At 35.9% G+C, this 14,783-nt stretch overlaps 2 protein-coding genes and 1 pseudogene across 5 annotated transcripts; 2 read left to right on the top strand and 1 right to left on the bottom strand.

Annotated features, from left to right (window-relative positions):
• LOC125211040 (rac-like GTP-binding protein RAC13) lies at nt 1-1,817 on the bottom strand. Its single transcript, XM_048110719.2, has 7 exons — nt 1,659-1,817; nt 1,457-1,544; nt 1,065-1,174; nt 747-810; nt 592-656; nt 395-460; nt 1-304 (listed from the first exon to the last, which is right to left on the bottom strand). The coding sequence occupies exons 1-7, from the start codon at nt 1,755-1,757 to the stop codon at nt 206-208; spliced, it is 591 nt and encodes a 196-aa protein (XP_047966676.1). The 5' UTR covers nt 1,758-1,817; the 3' UTR covers nt 1-205.
• A 2,284-nt stretch (nt 1,818-4,101) lies between these two features.
• Nucleotides 4,102-8,381, top strand: LOC125216353 (GDSL esterase/lipase At5g45960-like). Its single transcript, XM_048118043.2, has 5 exons — nt 4,102-4,430; nt 4,512-4,642; nt 6,944-7,174; nt 7,261-7,522; nt 8,015-8,381. The coding sequence occupies exons 1-5, from the start codon at nt 4,157-4,159 to the stop codon at nt 8,212-8,214; spliced, it is 1,098 nt and encodes a 365-aa protein (XP_047974000.1). The 5' UTR covers nt 4,102-4,156; the 3' UTR covers nt 8,215-8,381.
• A 1,574-nt stretch (nt 8,382-9,955) lies between these two features.
• LOC125212919 (mitotic-spindle organizing protein 1A pseudogene) lies at nt 9,956-12,283 on the top strand (annotated as a pseudogene). Of its 3 annotated transcripts, none has more exons than XR_016137214.1 (3): nt 9,956-10,070; nt 10,413-10,608; nt 12,044-12,283. The product of XR_016137214.1 is annotated as a mitotic-spindle organizing protein 1A pseudogene, transcript variant X3 (transcript). The 3 variants fall into 3 exon arrangements; XR_016137212.1 differs by having other exon boundaries at nt 9,977-10,086; XR_016137213.1 differs by lacking the exon at nt 12,044-12,283 and adding an exon at nt 11,567-12,012 and having other exon boundaries at nt 9,977-10,086.
• The last annotated feature ends 2,500 nt before the right edge of the window (nt 12,284-14,783 follow it).

The raw sequence follows: 14,783 nt of genomic DNA, 5'->3' as shown, positions 1-14,783 counted from the left end.
TCATTCAAGTATTTGTTTATTTGAATAAACGGTAACATATAAATGTTTCAAACTTGGCTTATCTTTCACCATTTTTTCAAATCTCCACAGCTTTCTAGGTAATTAAGAGCCAAAATGTAGAAAACAAGAAACAAGAGAATGTGAAGAAAGGTTGAAAGATAATAGCAAATAATATTAAGTTTTTGAGAAATTAATCTTGAATATATCAAAGGAATATGCATCCTCTCCATTGGTAAAGCTTTTTCTTCATTTTTGGAGGTCGCAGAACAACTTTTATTGCAGTATCAAACACGGCTTTCACATTCTGAAATTTAAGTGCAAAAACATTTAAAATTTTATAATTAGCTAACCAACATAATAATAATAATTAGAATTAAGAAAATAATAATTTTACCTGTTGAGTTTTAGCACTACACTCAATATACGCCACAGCTCCAATAATCTTTCTCAGTTCTTCACCCTGCCCCACAGTAAAAAAAAAATAACCATGATATATTATTCACTATTACTACTACTAATATTACTATTTTTAAGCCAAAAATATTCTTTCAATATGAAAACATATAGGAGAAATATACATAAAAACCATACCTGCTCTCTTGTAATAGCTACTGCACCAGGATGATCAATAACATATTGTTTATCTTCTCTCAAATCTGCTTATGAAAATGAATAAAATTGTGAATAATTCTGTCTATTAATTGATCAAAATGATGAAGGACTAATCGTTTTTATTTGAATCTTACCCGATTTAGTTCCCACAAGAACTATTGGTATGTTCCGGGTGTAGTGCCTTAGCTCGGGAACCCACTGCCATATTCACAAAAGATCATCCCGTGACAATATATCTTGGCACATATCCACAATGCTAAGATTACATTGTATTTCGTTATGATTATCCATCTCACCTTCGCTCCAGTAACTAATTTAAATCTAGACAAACTGCATTTTGGCTCATCGCATAATTTATATTGTCTAACAAATCGAACTTCACCATTGTGTACGAGCGCACGAATGAATTAAATAAAATAGGAGATATATATGATATTGAAGGAAGTGGAAACCTTCTTGTATATATTCTCGTAGCTGGCTTTGCTGGTTATAGAAAACGCTAGCAGAAATACATCAGCTCCTCTGTAACTTAGAGGCCTCAACCGATTATAATCTTCTTGCCCTAAAAATGAAATTAATTTCATAAATTATTACACCCTTTAACTTAAATATGGGTGCATATATAATGAGAACCACATTATAATGAGAACTGAGAACCATATTAATTCGGTAATTAATTAATATCAGTTGTTATTCATGAATCAATGAACTGTTATTGATCCAGTAACTGAAATATTTCGTGAAACTGATATTAATGAATCAAAGAACTAATATGATTCTCAGTTCTCATGATGGTCTTAGGGGCATAGAACCCTAAGAATGTATTAAAAAGAATTTGAATTACCGGCTGTGTCCCAGAGGCCTAGGTTAACTGTGCTCCCATCAACGATCACGTTAGCACTAAAATTGTCGAAAACAGTTGGGACATAATCCTGCATAAGATCAAACATTTGATCCCAAATTACAAATTATGATCATATTTTACACACGTGTAAAAATTTCATGTAAAAAATATAATGAAATTCCAAAGTAATTTAATTCCGTACCGTAGGGAAGGTATTGCTGGTGTAGGAAATGAGCATGCACGTTTTTCCAACGGCGCCATCTCCCACGGTCACACACTTGATAAACCTAGCTGCACTCATCTTCTTTGTAAGAACTTGTTTCTTTCACTAATTTAATTTTGATACTGCAATATATAGGCGTATTGATTTGATGTAAGAAATTCAGGGGCCAAATCTATAATTGTTGAGAATTTTGGAATTATTTAGCAACCTTGAAAATGATAGGTGCATGACTTTTTGTTATCTTAAAATTGAAGGATATAAATGTTGTAGGAAATTAGGTGTAGTGGTGACGGTTTGTTGCTTAAGTGTTGGAGAAGGAATGAAAAATTATGACCAGTTGCTTGATTTATAGCTAATGTACTATGATTATTGGTTTGTTAATGATATAGGAAATTGGTGAAAGTTGGACTTTTAACTGTTTTGTTTTTTTGGCTTTGTCTGATTTCGGGAAATGATGATCTTGAAGTTTCATATCAAAATTAGGATAGTGTTCGTGCCACATTATAGTTTTATGGTATATATGGTGGTTGGAATTATATTGTAAAAATGGGCAATATTACACCAACTTGGCTACCAATTGTCACTATACATAGTGCTACTACTATTATTGGTATATGATTAATTAATTAGTCTTCATAGAAGTGGCTGTTAAAAAATTTTAATGTAAAATTAGTAAGAAATAGAGACTTTCGGGATGACACGAGTTTTAATGTAAAATTAATAAAAAAAAGGAGATGTAGAAAAAATAGTGATTAAAGTATTGTTGGTGGAGAAATGGACTCACTTTATAAGAGAGAAAAGACTTACCAAAAATAAAAAGAAACTATTTCTATCAGACATGCCAAAAATAGAAAAGACTATTTTTTATGGGCCGAAAAAAATAACAGAATATGGCAATCCCATTAAAAGATTTAACCATCATATAATAGAAAGGTCCCAAAACACAAATTCAACATCAAGTTCACCTCTCTTCTTACCAATCCCATCAACAACGACATTATGCTTAGTCACCTTAGCATACAAGTGACATATTACTAAACCCAATAATATACTTCCACGTCCCAAGTTACTTGAATCGTATTTCATTTTGGGTTGTCTCAAATTACTTGAGTCATTTATTTTTTTGCTAAAAACAAAACATTTAATTACATCTATTTTATTCTTTCTTTTACTTTACTCTCTCTTATTTCTCTTACTTTATTCTTTCATCTACTTTATTTAACTCACTAAACACAACTTTCTTAAATCTCGTGTCGAAAAGAAACGCCTCAAGTAACGTGGAACGGAGAGAGTGTACCGAAAGGAATTATATGCTTATCCATACTTGGAGTAATCATCATGAAGGGTCATCATCCTTATGTACTCCCTCCGTCCGCCATTAGGAGTCTCATTCATAAGCGGCACGGGTTTTAAGAAATGTTAAGAAAAATGAGTGGAAAAAAGTTAGTGGAATAGGGGTCCCACTTGTATATAATAGTTTTAAATGAAATGTGAGTGAAATGAGTTAGTGGAAGATGGGATCCTATTACCATTTATGGTAAAATTGAACTGGCACTCCTATTCGCGGACGGACTAAAATGAAAAAATGGGACTGTTATTCGCGGACAGAGGGAGTAATTAATTTAGGCTTATCATTGGAAGACCCAAGCACATACTTTCTCATATCAACGAAATCACAATCAATGGGATCGATCATCAAAGTTAATGGAAAATCTAGAAACAGTATTTATCTCATACCTTCACTCCCAATTTCAACAATTCATGCTTAACGTGACATGTTCGTTCAAAACAACTTCTTAATAGATATTGCCAATCAATACATAGAGTTTAGTGCAACAAGTTTCAAGCAAATGCTTGATCAAACATTTTATTGAAATGTAATCATTGGAAAAGGTTAGAACACTGAAACATTTGCCAAGGAGTCTCTCAACTTTCTCTTGATTCCACCGAATTAGAAGACACATTTCTTTGTCTAATCATATATATTAGCAATATGATCAATACATATGCCATTACATTACATAAGAAATCAAGAAGCTAAAAATTATTGATATAGAGAATTGTTTTGTTGTATAATAATTGTCCATTGTACAATTATTTTGTTTTTGCTCCAAATTTAAATTAACTAACTAACACATAGTAAATTAAAACTAACGAAAATTAGTAAATAAAATACTTAGGGAAGGATATCATCATTCTTATTACATAAACAAATATCAAATAGAAACTGAAAATATGCTAGATTAAAACTAGAAAAAAGGATTAGATAAAAAAATGGAAAGTGATGCGTCTAAAAATGGCGCTTAGTTTGGAGCGCCCTTGGTGCTCTAGAATGACGTTTAGGCGACAATTTAGTGTACCAACTTAAACACTTTAAATACTTCATATCAAACACACTAAATCACAAAAAAAAACCCCAAAATTCACAATAAATCTTCTCATTTTTTAATTGTAGAAAATAATATAATTCCACAACAATGTGGTCTCCTTGCAAAATGCACGGTCTTTTAATTCTCGCAGTTCTTTATTTTCCGGCGATGGTTATGGCCGCCGGTAATGGAAAACTGCACCGGCCGTTCAATAATACCTTTTCGGCGGTTTTCGTATTCGGTGATTCGACAGTTGATGCGGGCAACAACAACAAACTTATGACCATTTTGAAGAGCGATTTCCGGCCTTATGGAATAGATTTACCCAACAAAAAGCCGACGGGGAGATTTAGCAACGGCCGCCTCGTCACTGATTTTATAGGCAAGTTTTATTTTTGTAGTGTGCATGACATATGTGAATAAATCTTTTTAATTTTTTGCACTTGTTTGACAAAAATTTCAGCTGCGTATGCTGGGATCAAAGAGTATGTGCCGGCGTATTCGGATCCGCAACTGTCGATCGAGGAACTAATGACGGGTGTCTCGTTCGCCTCCGGCGGCTCTGGATTCGACGAGAAAACCCCTAAATCGTTCGTAAGTAGTGTACCTCCTCTATCGCGAAAAATAGTTTGATTTTGCCGTTTTAGTCAATTCTACAAATTAGAGCACTCCCAATGGCACTCCCTTATTTCTCCCTAACTCCTGCCACATCAGCGCCACATCAGCATCACATTTTATCCCCAGTTTTTAGCCAACTGCTACATTGGTTTCTCCCTTATTTCTCCCTTATTTCTCCCTAACTCAACATTTCATTTTTACATCATTATTTTTTATATTATTTAATTTTCCCTACAAATGTATTTAATAAATAGACTAATAATGAACAATTCATCGTTGTATTAATCATTGGAAAATATAATACAACGAGAAAAAAAAAACTACAAATAAAAAACGCAAATAAACAAAGATTTAAAAAAAAAAAAAAACTAAGACGGAGGGGCCGGAGGGGCGTCGGGATCGAGGCCCATCGTAATCTGCAGGCTTTGGATGCATTTCCAGAGGGCCGCCTTTTCTTCAGGGGTCCCGCCGCCGGTGAAGTACAGCGTGTACATCTGCGTCAGATTGGCGACATTGCTCGAATAAGTGGCTTTTTCTAAGTCGATGTGGGGTTCCGACTCGACTTTCGACGTTGTGCCCTTCCCCTTCCGCCTCCCCTTCGCCTTCTTCGCTCCCTCCGGGCGCTCGTGCGGACCATCCCCACTCAAGTCGATGTGGGTCGCGCTCCCCTCGCTCTCCGAAACGCTAAGTCGCGAGCGCACCGATTTCCCGTGCAGCGCGACGTGCATCCCCGTCCGGAATTTGGGGAGATCCTTCAGCTGATCGTAGATGTTCCAATACTTGAACCCCTTCGACAAGTACTTGCCACAATACCTCTGCATGGCCTCATCTCGGACCATATGCTCGTTCTGGCCACTGGGCATGTTCGCCAACAAGTTAGAATAAATACCGTTGAAGTGGCCGCAGTCCCTCATGAGGCGCTCCCAATGCCGACGGATCGCCTCGCTGCCATGGTCCTTCATTGAGGCAGTCTTGTGGCTCCTGTACTTCGCGGCAACCCGCTCCCAGAATATGATCTCAGTCTGGTAGTTGCTGCGCTCCGCGTTCTGTGACGTGTCCGCCCAGCAGGTGGCTATCAGCTCGGACTCTTGCAGAGTGTAAGTAGTCCTTACCCGCTTCGGCCTCTCATCGGAACCCGTATCAGTCGCAGCCGACGACGCCGGCGCCTTCCCCCTCCCGCTCCTAGAAGGCGGCTCGGTGGGTGTTTCTTCCACCTCGAAGTCCTCCGCGCTCAGTGTCGCGGCCTGAGATTCTTGGTCGCCTGGGGTTGATCCGGGGGTGTCGAACTGGGGCCGATACACATCGTCGGCTGGAGAGGGCATTCTGCCGGCAGAGTTGAAGTACGGAGAAAGTCTCCGCGCCGGAGGAGTCTGCAACGGAGACGGACCCGCGTATGGAAGTTGGCCGGGAGGAGAACCCATCGCCAACAACGAGTGCATCCACTGCTCGTTTGCTTCATCCGTGTTGGGAATTTGTGAACTCGACTCTTTCCCCTTACCCTTACCCTTACCCGAGCGGGAATTTTTCTTCCAAAAGCTCATAATTTTTGGAAGATTGATGAAGATTGAAGATTGGGAGAAGAGATTGAAAATGGAGAGAATGAAGATTGTGGGTGATGAATGGAGGAAGTGGAGGAAATATTTATAGTGGTCGCCCACAGTGGCCGGCGATCGCTCGGCGATAATCCGGCGAAAAAACGCCGGTTGGCGAAATATCGGTAAGATTATCGCCGGATTATCGCCGATTTCACCACAACGGCCGGCGATAATCCGGCGATGTTCGGCGATTTTTCGCCGGATTTTCGCCACCCCCATTGGGAGTGCTCTTACTCCACTTTCTATTTTTGAGAATTTTTCACCGTCCATTATTACACTAAGTACTGATAAGGTGAATCTCACTTTTCACTAACACTACTTTAATTACTTTTCTAATTTTTTTTCTTGATTTATTAATTTTGTAAAACTCGTGTCATCTCCAAAGTCCACATTTTTATTGGTTGAGAGAGTACGATTTAATCACTATTACTTATTATTAAATGTCGTACGTAACTAATTTTATATCTTGTTCAATTGTGTTTTTCTCAAAAGCTCGGCCCATACAAATGATCTTGGCCCACCTCCTTCTCACCTTCACCCATATGTATAATATAATCCTAGACAAATCCTATTCTGTTTTATCCCATACTATTTCTATTTTTTTTATCTAACGAACCGAATACCACTTGTATCGACAACGCCATTAATTGTAGAGTTGAACGTGTGTTTATTAATTTTGCAGGGTGTGATCACTATGAAAAAACAAGTAGAAAATTTGAGAGAGTACACAACCAAGATTGCAAAGAAGATAGGAAAAAAGAAAACCAAAACATTGATTGAAAAATCAGTTTCTATAGTAAGCGCCGGATCTAATGACATATTTATTGGTTTGTATTCATCCATGTTTAGAACGGATGAAAGCGTCGATCTTTTCCTCAACAAAATGGTAGAAAGTGCAAAAGAATTTCTTCTGGTATGCATATAACAAAATTGTTTTGTACATCACTTTTCCTAATTATAGTCTAATCTTGGATTTTGTGTTGAATCTTTTGCATGAAGGATCTAAGGAAGACCGGGGTGAGGAATGTGGCGGTGGTGGGGCTGTCGGAAGTCGGATGCGCGCCAGCCGTCGTCACTATAAACCCCGGTGATGGTGGCATGCTCGCACGCAAGTGCAACGACTCTATGTCGGCCGATGCCGTGAAATTCAATGACAAGTTCGTAAAAGCAATCGACGAAATTAAATCGGACAAATTCAAAATCTTTTATGTCGATACATTCGCACCCATGGTTGAAATGGTCAAGAACCCTCGCAAGTATGGTGAGTATGACTAATTTAGCATGTTAAAGTTTTTACCTAATTAGCACAACTTTTACAAGTAACATATAAATTGATTACTTTTAATATCACAAAATCCCTACTGATAATTAATCCTAAATTAGCAAACTGATATTGACTTAGAAACTTATATTGACTTAGAAACTTCTGTGATGTCAATTGATATGGTTCTTAATTCTCATTTTAATGACTGAATAAGACCCTAGAGTAATACATACATATATATGCAAAAGATAGTATCTAATGGGGTGTTCAGTTTGCAAGATTGTATTCAGGATTAAATATGTAGTGTGTTTGGTCCATGAGATTTAATCCCACAACTCAATCATATATGAATAATTATGGGATAATTAGTCATAGCTAACGTTATATGACTAAAATAATCTCACAACATAATAAAAGATTATATCTTGGGGAGTACTATTATTTTATCTAGGAAACCGAACACTACCTAAATGTATTATAATTGTGCAGGATTCGAGAATATCGATAGGGGTTGTTGTGGAAGTGGATTATTGGAAATGACATTGTTGTGCAATCCGGCGAGTTATATTTGCCCTGACCGATCGAAATATGTATTCTTCGATTCCGTACACCCATCTGAAGCTGCCTACAAATATATCTTCAAAGCATTGCGTCCAAAAATTGATGAAGCTATCAAGTTTTTTAGTTAGTCTGTATTTCTTTCCCACCACGAGTTTTCAGGCTGTTTAATGCCGAAATAATGTTGTTACCATTTTTACCTTCCTGCGGAATAAAATATTTGTTGAGCTTTTTATTGGTTAAAATTATTATCATTTGTATTAGCGGTGCAATGCATGACTCATTTTAGTTTCTTTCATACGGATTTTACATTGTCAATAAATCAACTGAAATAAAAAAAAAATTATTACATGAACTTTTAAACTTTGAAAATGTAAATAAATCAATTTGAATAAAAATATATGTTGATTAAAATGTTTTTTTTCTCTACTCTAAAGAGGGCAATCGCACTTTAACAACATATACAGATCAATATTAAAACACCATCAAAATGAAATAATTAATGCCAAAATTATAGTGTTCAAATGCTAAAATAATGACAATAGAAATAAAATGATGAACCACACGACAAATAAATAAAATTTAGATATACTATTTTTATTATTTTTAATTTTTAAGAAAAATATAATGTGCAAAAGGTATGTAGATAACAAGTAGTAATACACCTTGCTTTTTCAAAAAATTATTAATATATATATTGATATATTTTTATAGCAATTATTATTATTATTATTATTATTATTATTATTAAATATCATGAATATATATCTAAAATTATATAATTATATATAAGTAATAATTCTTTAAAAATAGTGATTGTAATTTTAAATTTTAGATTTCAATTCATAAAATACTACTATATAAACACTAGTTTTATACTCCATTCGTCCCAATAAATATGAAACAATTGATTTTTGGCACAGTAAACTTAGCAACCATCCGATAGATGATAGTTTACATTGTTTTAATATGAATCTGACACCCAGTGGTACTTCATTTCAAAAGAATGTAATAAGAAAGCAATTTACTACCATGTTTATTTCTTCCTTTGAAGTTCTACACAAGTTTGTTCATGGAACTCATTGTGTTCTTCCCCTTGGCCACCCCAAAACATGGATAGTCGGTATCTCGAGATCCTGCTTATTGTACTCTGCAACAAATTAGTTGAGTGAGTTAAAGAGAATGGGGAGGCAGATTTGAGTGTCTGCATATGAGATGAGAATGATAACATTAGACGCTTCATTTCATCTGCTAGCATTAGGGAGTCGAGCATGGATGGCCTTCTGCACGTCATTAGGGTTTAGGCACGTCATTACTGTTTAAGTAGAAAAAATTCACATTAGCATGGTTTAGGGTTTAGGCACGTCATTACTGTTTAAGTAGAAAAGGTTCACATTAGCATGTAGGAGAGAAAAGTTCACCTCGTACACTTTCAAACTCTGTAAAACGATACTAACCCATTTGGAGTTAAATTCGTGATGTACCTTTTCCAGTAAAATATAATAACTTATTTAGTTTCGAGAAATAAAATAAAAGCTGATGATATGGACCTAGAATGCGTGTAGTGTTGAATCAGGAGATTTAATTCTTCGAATCAATTAATCAAGAGATTAATTTATTAGATTAATTTATTAAATAAATCCAAGGCTTTATTTGGATCAAATTATGCAAACCCTCTTACTTAAATTAATCCAAAAATTTAATTACAATCAATTTAAGTTATAATTAGGATTTAATTATTTTTATCCAAATATTAATTAAATATAATCCAATATCTTAATTCTTTCAAGCCTAAGAATTAAATTGGTGGACATGGGCTCAACATATTACTCTAGTCCAACTACTTTAATCATGGGCCAACTCTTATTAGTCTAATTTTAAATAAAAAAGGTCCATTTGAGGAAAGTCCCTCTCTTTCCTTCAACGCTTCTCCTCTCCTCTCCCATCGGACTTTTGCCGACCACCGAGCTGTCGCCGGATCTCGCCGGTGCGAAGACTCCAGCGTATACCAGCTGATTTTTTATTTTTTTTAAAATCCTGATTGTGATTACTAATTTTACATTTGGTGTGATCATCTGTTCAAACCCTATCCTAATTGTGAAATTCCATATATATATTTACAATGTCGATTACCTCGGTTCAATTACGTGAATTAGCATACTGAATTTTTGGAATTTAATTTTGTTTTGCTTAGTTGTTGCCGAACTGAAATTTCCCCCAAAAAATCAAGTATTGGTTTACATAAAACGAGGCTGCAGTATATCAAGTTGAAATTTTGTTTTGATTGATTCTGGAAAGGCCTAAAAAAGCAAAAAAATATGTGGTGTAGGGCATGGCTCCAGAGGCAGCAAGAACTGCACGGGATTCTCTGGACTTGGCGTTTCACATGTCTAACATCCTCGAAACTGGTTTGGACCGCCACACGCTTTCGATTCTGATAGCTCTTTGTGAAATGGGTATAAATCCAGAATCTTTGGCAGCCGTGGTTAAGGAGCTTTGTAGAGAATCGACGGCTCCTTAACGAGGTATTGTTGAATTAGTTTTGTTATTTGTTCATATCTTGCTAAATTTTGTATGATTATGTTAGTTACGTGGATATTATCAGAGCACAGTTTACTAATATGCTTGGCATGAATAGTGAAAATGAGTAAAGTTCTAATATGTTTTTTAATTTCGAATTATACATTCAACATTAAGTAACTTTATTGGTAAGGTTTAGGACTATCCTATTGACTTCCCATGTTCAGTAGATTACTTCTTAATAATGTTTAGGATTCTTTAGTTGTCTTTAGTTGAGAGCATATGATATTTAGAGCTTACAGCCGTAGTTGATAACACTAGCTCATTTTACACATTTGTAGTCTTGATTGTATAAGAACTATTCATTGTCAAGTTATTTCACGAACCATTTTTGTGCCTTACTCAAGAAACAAGAGGTGGTAAATCCTCGAGTACATGAACCACACTGCCATTCATTACTTTGTTGTTGACATTTGTTAGTTTCTAAGAAGATAAGGAGGAATGCACAAGCTTTAAAGATGATAAGTGAGGATGTTCAATAATTTTGTAGTGCTTGGATTTTCTTCATTCATTTATATTTCAAAAGTATTTCAAAGTTATGCCTAAGGCTATCTCAATAAAAATTATAATAAAGACATAATTTCAAATTCTAAATTACTAAATTAAAACAATACTACACTTAAACATAGTTAAAATCCTACGGTAACAATTTGCTTGCTAGTAGTACAAGCAGTTCTTCATGTTGTTTCCTTGTTGCATCGCTCATCATCGACATTCCTTAATCAACATTGTGTCTCCAATGTTGTCAATGGTGTCGAAATAATGGACAAGAAGAGAGTCTGGGCCAAATTCAGTGCTCGTCGTCACCGGAATTTTCCTCTCCCTCTTAGCAACTTTATTCCCCATGTGACTGCTCTCCATCTTTGTGTAAAAGTGCATACTCTCTTCTATTGTGACATTCAGATAGATAGAATCAGCCCTTCCACTCGTAGAGATTGGCCAAAGGAGGAGAATTTGCTTCTCTTTAGGCAAGAAGAATGCTCAGACCGGTGGAAAAGTGGTTCTGGACAATTGCCCACACTTCGTCATACTTGAAATGCTTTTGTTCCGCAGTTTAAAGAGCATGCATTACCTATTGGCAAATATCATCTCAACCATGGCTCTTGGGTCTTAAATCCATCTCACATCTGCTACTTTTACATATGTTGAAGAACTTTTTCCAGTAAACAAGATCCACAGTTTTTCAAAGTGAAAAATGAATGTATATAACTATAGTTATGACATGTGCAAAACTTAACCAGTTCTGATAGAGGCAACCTTGTTATAGTTCTTGTTGCTACTAAATTTTCTATAAAGTTTGTCCAGTTTACTTGACAATTAGTACTTTAGTAGTAATTTCATGTGTATAATATATCTTCTGTTTCTTGTCCCTAACGGCAGGGCAGTAAACATGTGACATGCTAATTGTACGAAGAAGTAGATGACTTGGAAGCAAAGGTTACTCTACTGCATTTTCTCTAACCAAGGGTTTGAGTATTGATGTGTTGTAGTAAGAATGATGAAGCAAATTTTTGTGCTACATTCGTTCCCTATTGTTTTAGATAGCAACTATTGTCTAAAATCTCCTTGTAATCTGATTATCTGATATTAAACTGCTATAAAACATTAATTAGCATAGAATGGATTCAATTTGAGTAGGTTGTCCACATGATAGGTATAAATTAATGTGGAGATGCGTACTCTGTTATTCAAGTGCACATGGATAAAATTCCACTGTGAATTCGTCAAGACTCGAGAAGATACAACTGTACTCCCTCCTTAGTTCATGATAAACTGAACCCTTTTGATTTGGCAGGGGTGTTAAGAAATATAGTGAAAGTGTTCGAAAAGTAAGTGGAATATGGATTGTATATTAGTTTTATAATACCTAAAATGTAAGTATAAGTTAATGGAATTTGAGGTCTATTACAAAAAGTAGTAAAAAATACTCCCTTCGTTCTACAAAGTTTGTCCCAGTTTGACATGGCGCAGATTTTAAGAAATTGTTTGACTTTGTGTTAAATGGAGATATGTAGTGAAATAAGGGTTCCACATTGAGGAGATTGAGAAGTGCATTTAATGTATATTTTTTGGGTAGATGGACGAAAATGGTAAAATGGGATAAATTTTATGGGATAGAGGGAGTAGTTAATTAATTGTGGACAAACAAAAAAGAAAATTGGTGTCAATAAATCGTGGATGGAGGGAGTAGCATTTAGGGTCGAGGGCTAGATACCTTATGTAAGTTTTATACGCAAGCACTAATATCATTCAATACACATTTAGCATTATTTGTGTTGTTTTATACGTTTAATTTGTTCTAATATGTTACAATATTTTAATCGTACATATTTCATAAAAGTAGAAGTTATGTTCTAAATATTAATTTTATTATATTTAATTTCTGTTCACATAGTAAAAGCTCTAAAAATAAAATATTGTATTCACTTTGTTCCATGTTAATAAAGTCATTTTATTATTTTAGGAAGTTTCAAGTTAATTGAGTCATTTCTATTTTTGGTAAAAAATAATCATCTTTACTTTATTCTCTCATCTCTCTTACTTTATTATTTCTTACTTTATTTACTATTCACTTAACACATTATTCTTAAACTTTGTGCCAAAAAGAAGCGCCATTATTAACAAGGAACGAAGGGAGTAGTTGATTACTTCTACAAAAGTACTCCACGTTCCTTGTTAATAGAGGTATTTCTTTTCGACACGAAGTTAATGAATGGTGGAAAAGTAAGAGAGAATAAAGTAAGAAAAATGAAGAAAGAATAGAATAAAAGGGAGAATTACTTTTTGTCAAAAAAAAATGACTCAATAATTTAGAACTTCCCAAAATAGAAAAATTACTCTATTAAACATGAAACGGAGGGAGTAGGAATCACCCCTCTGTCCCAACGAAGATGATCTCTTCCCTGGGCGGCACGAGATTTTATGCAGGGAGAGATGAAGATGTTTTCATTTTTAGTAATAGGTCATCTTGGATTAGGCCATCCGCAACGCTATCTCTTATCCGTCTCTTAACCGTCTCATCTCTTCACAATTCATGGGCCCCACTGTACTTTTCAGCTCATCTCTTAACTAAGAGACAGCACCTGCATCCCTCCATCTCTTAACCATCTCTTAACTATTCATTCAATTTCATTTTTTATTTTTAATTCCAACAAATTCAATTAATAAAAAACACACTTCATTATAAATAAAATAAAATTACAATTTAAATACCTAAAAAAATAAAAAAGACATAATTAAAAAATTAGAAATTACAAATTGCACACTTAAACTCAAATAAAAAAAAATGGAGGCAAAGAAGCAGAAGAAGGAGTTCTCTAGTGACGATCATCTAACGGTTGCCAAATTTTGTCCAAATGTGCTCCATTAGATCCTCATGGAGTTGGGCGTGGGCGGTAGAATCACGTGTCCTTGCCCGAATAGACAACCGCTCTTGCAAAGACGGATGCACTCTCGTTCGAGGCGGACTACTTGCGGTTGAGCTTCCCGGGGTTTCAGGGTCGAACCAATTTCCCACCTCAGGTCCTTCGTCGGCGACAATCATGTTGTGCAAGATTATGCACGTATACATGATGTCGACCATATTCTCCAAAAACCACTGTCGAGCCGGGGCTTTGATAATGTTCCATCGAGCTTGGAGAACCCCGAACGCTCTCTCCACATCCTTGCGAGTAGACTCTTGCTTCTGCGCAAAAAGAGACTATTTTTCGTCCGTATGTCTGTTGAACGTCTTCACGAAGGTTGGCCACTTCGGATAGATGCCGTCGGCAAGATAGTACCCCATTTTATACTGGCGATTGTTAGCGACGAAGTTGATGGCCGGCGCTTTACCATTCAGAACTTCAGCGAAGAGGTCGGAGTTGTTGAGCACGTTGACGTCGTTGTTCGAGCCGGGGACCCTGAAATACGCATGCCAAATCCATAGCCGGTAGTCGGCGACGGCCTCGAGTATAACGGTGGGGTGGGTGCCTTTGTGGCCGCTCGTGTATGACCCCCTCAACACCATAGGACAATTCTTCCATTGCCAATGCATGCAATCGACACTCCCGAGCATCCCGGGGAATCCGTGCGCTTGTTCATGAAGACGGAGCAAAAACTGACAATCTGCGGTGGTTGGCTT

This window comes from Salvia hispanica, chromosome 3 (genome assembly GCF_029641045.1).
Source record: "Salvia hispanica isolate PSC_SH4W2 chromosome 3, Shi_PSC_v1, whole genome shotgun sequence".
NCBI lineage: Eukaryota > Viridiplantae > Streptophyta > Magnoliopsida > Lamiales > Lamiaceae > Salvia > Salvia hispanica.
The sequence above is the reverse complement of the archived record's forward strand: the minus strand, read 5'-3'. Positions and strand labels throughout refer to the sequence as shown.

Bases quoted from the DNA above. Each gene is read 5' to 3' on its own strand.
- LOC125211040 (XM_048110719.2), bottom strand. From the start codon at position 1,757: ATGAGTGCAGCTAGGTTTATCAAGTGTGTGACCGTGGGAGATGGCGCC. The intron at 1,175-1,456 runs GTAATTCAAATT...TTTCATTTTTAG, and splicing joins AGGCCTCTGGGACACAGCCG to GGCAAGAAGATTATAATCGG. The intron at 657-746 runs GTAAGATTCAAA...TTTCATAAGCAG, and splicing joins TCTTGTGGGAACTAAATCGG to ATTTGAGAGAAGATAAACAA.
- LOC125216353 (XM_048118043.2), top strand. From the start codon at position 4,157: ATGTGGTCTCCTTGCAAAATGCACGGTCTTTTAATTCTCGCAGTTCTT. The intron at 7,175-7,260 runs GTATGCATATAA...TTTTGCATGAAG, and splicing joins GTGCAAAAGAATTTCTTCTG to GATCTAAGGAAGACCGGGGT. The intron at 7,523-8,014 runs GTGAGTATGACT...ATAATTGTGCAG, and splicing joins CAAGAACCCTCGCAAGTATG to GATTCGAGAATATCGATAGG.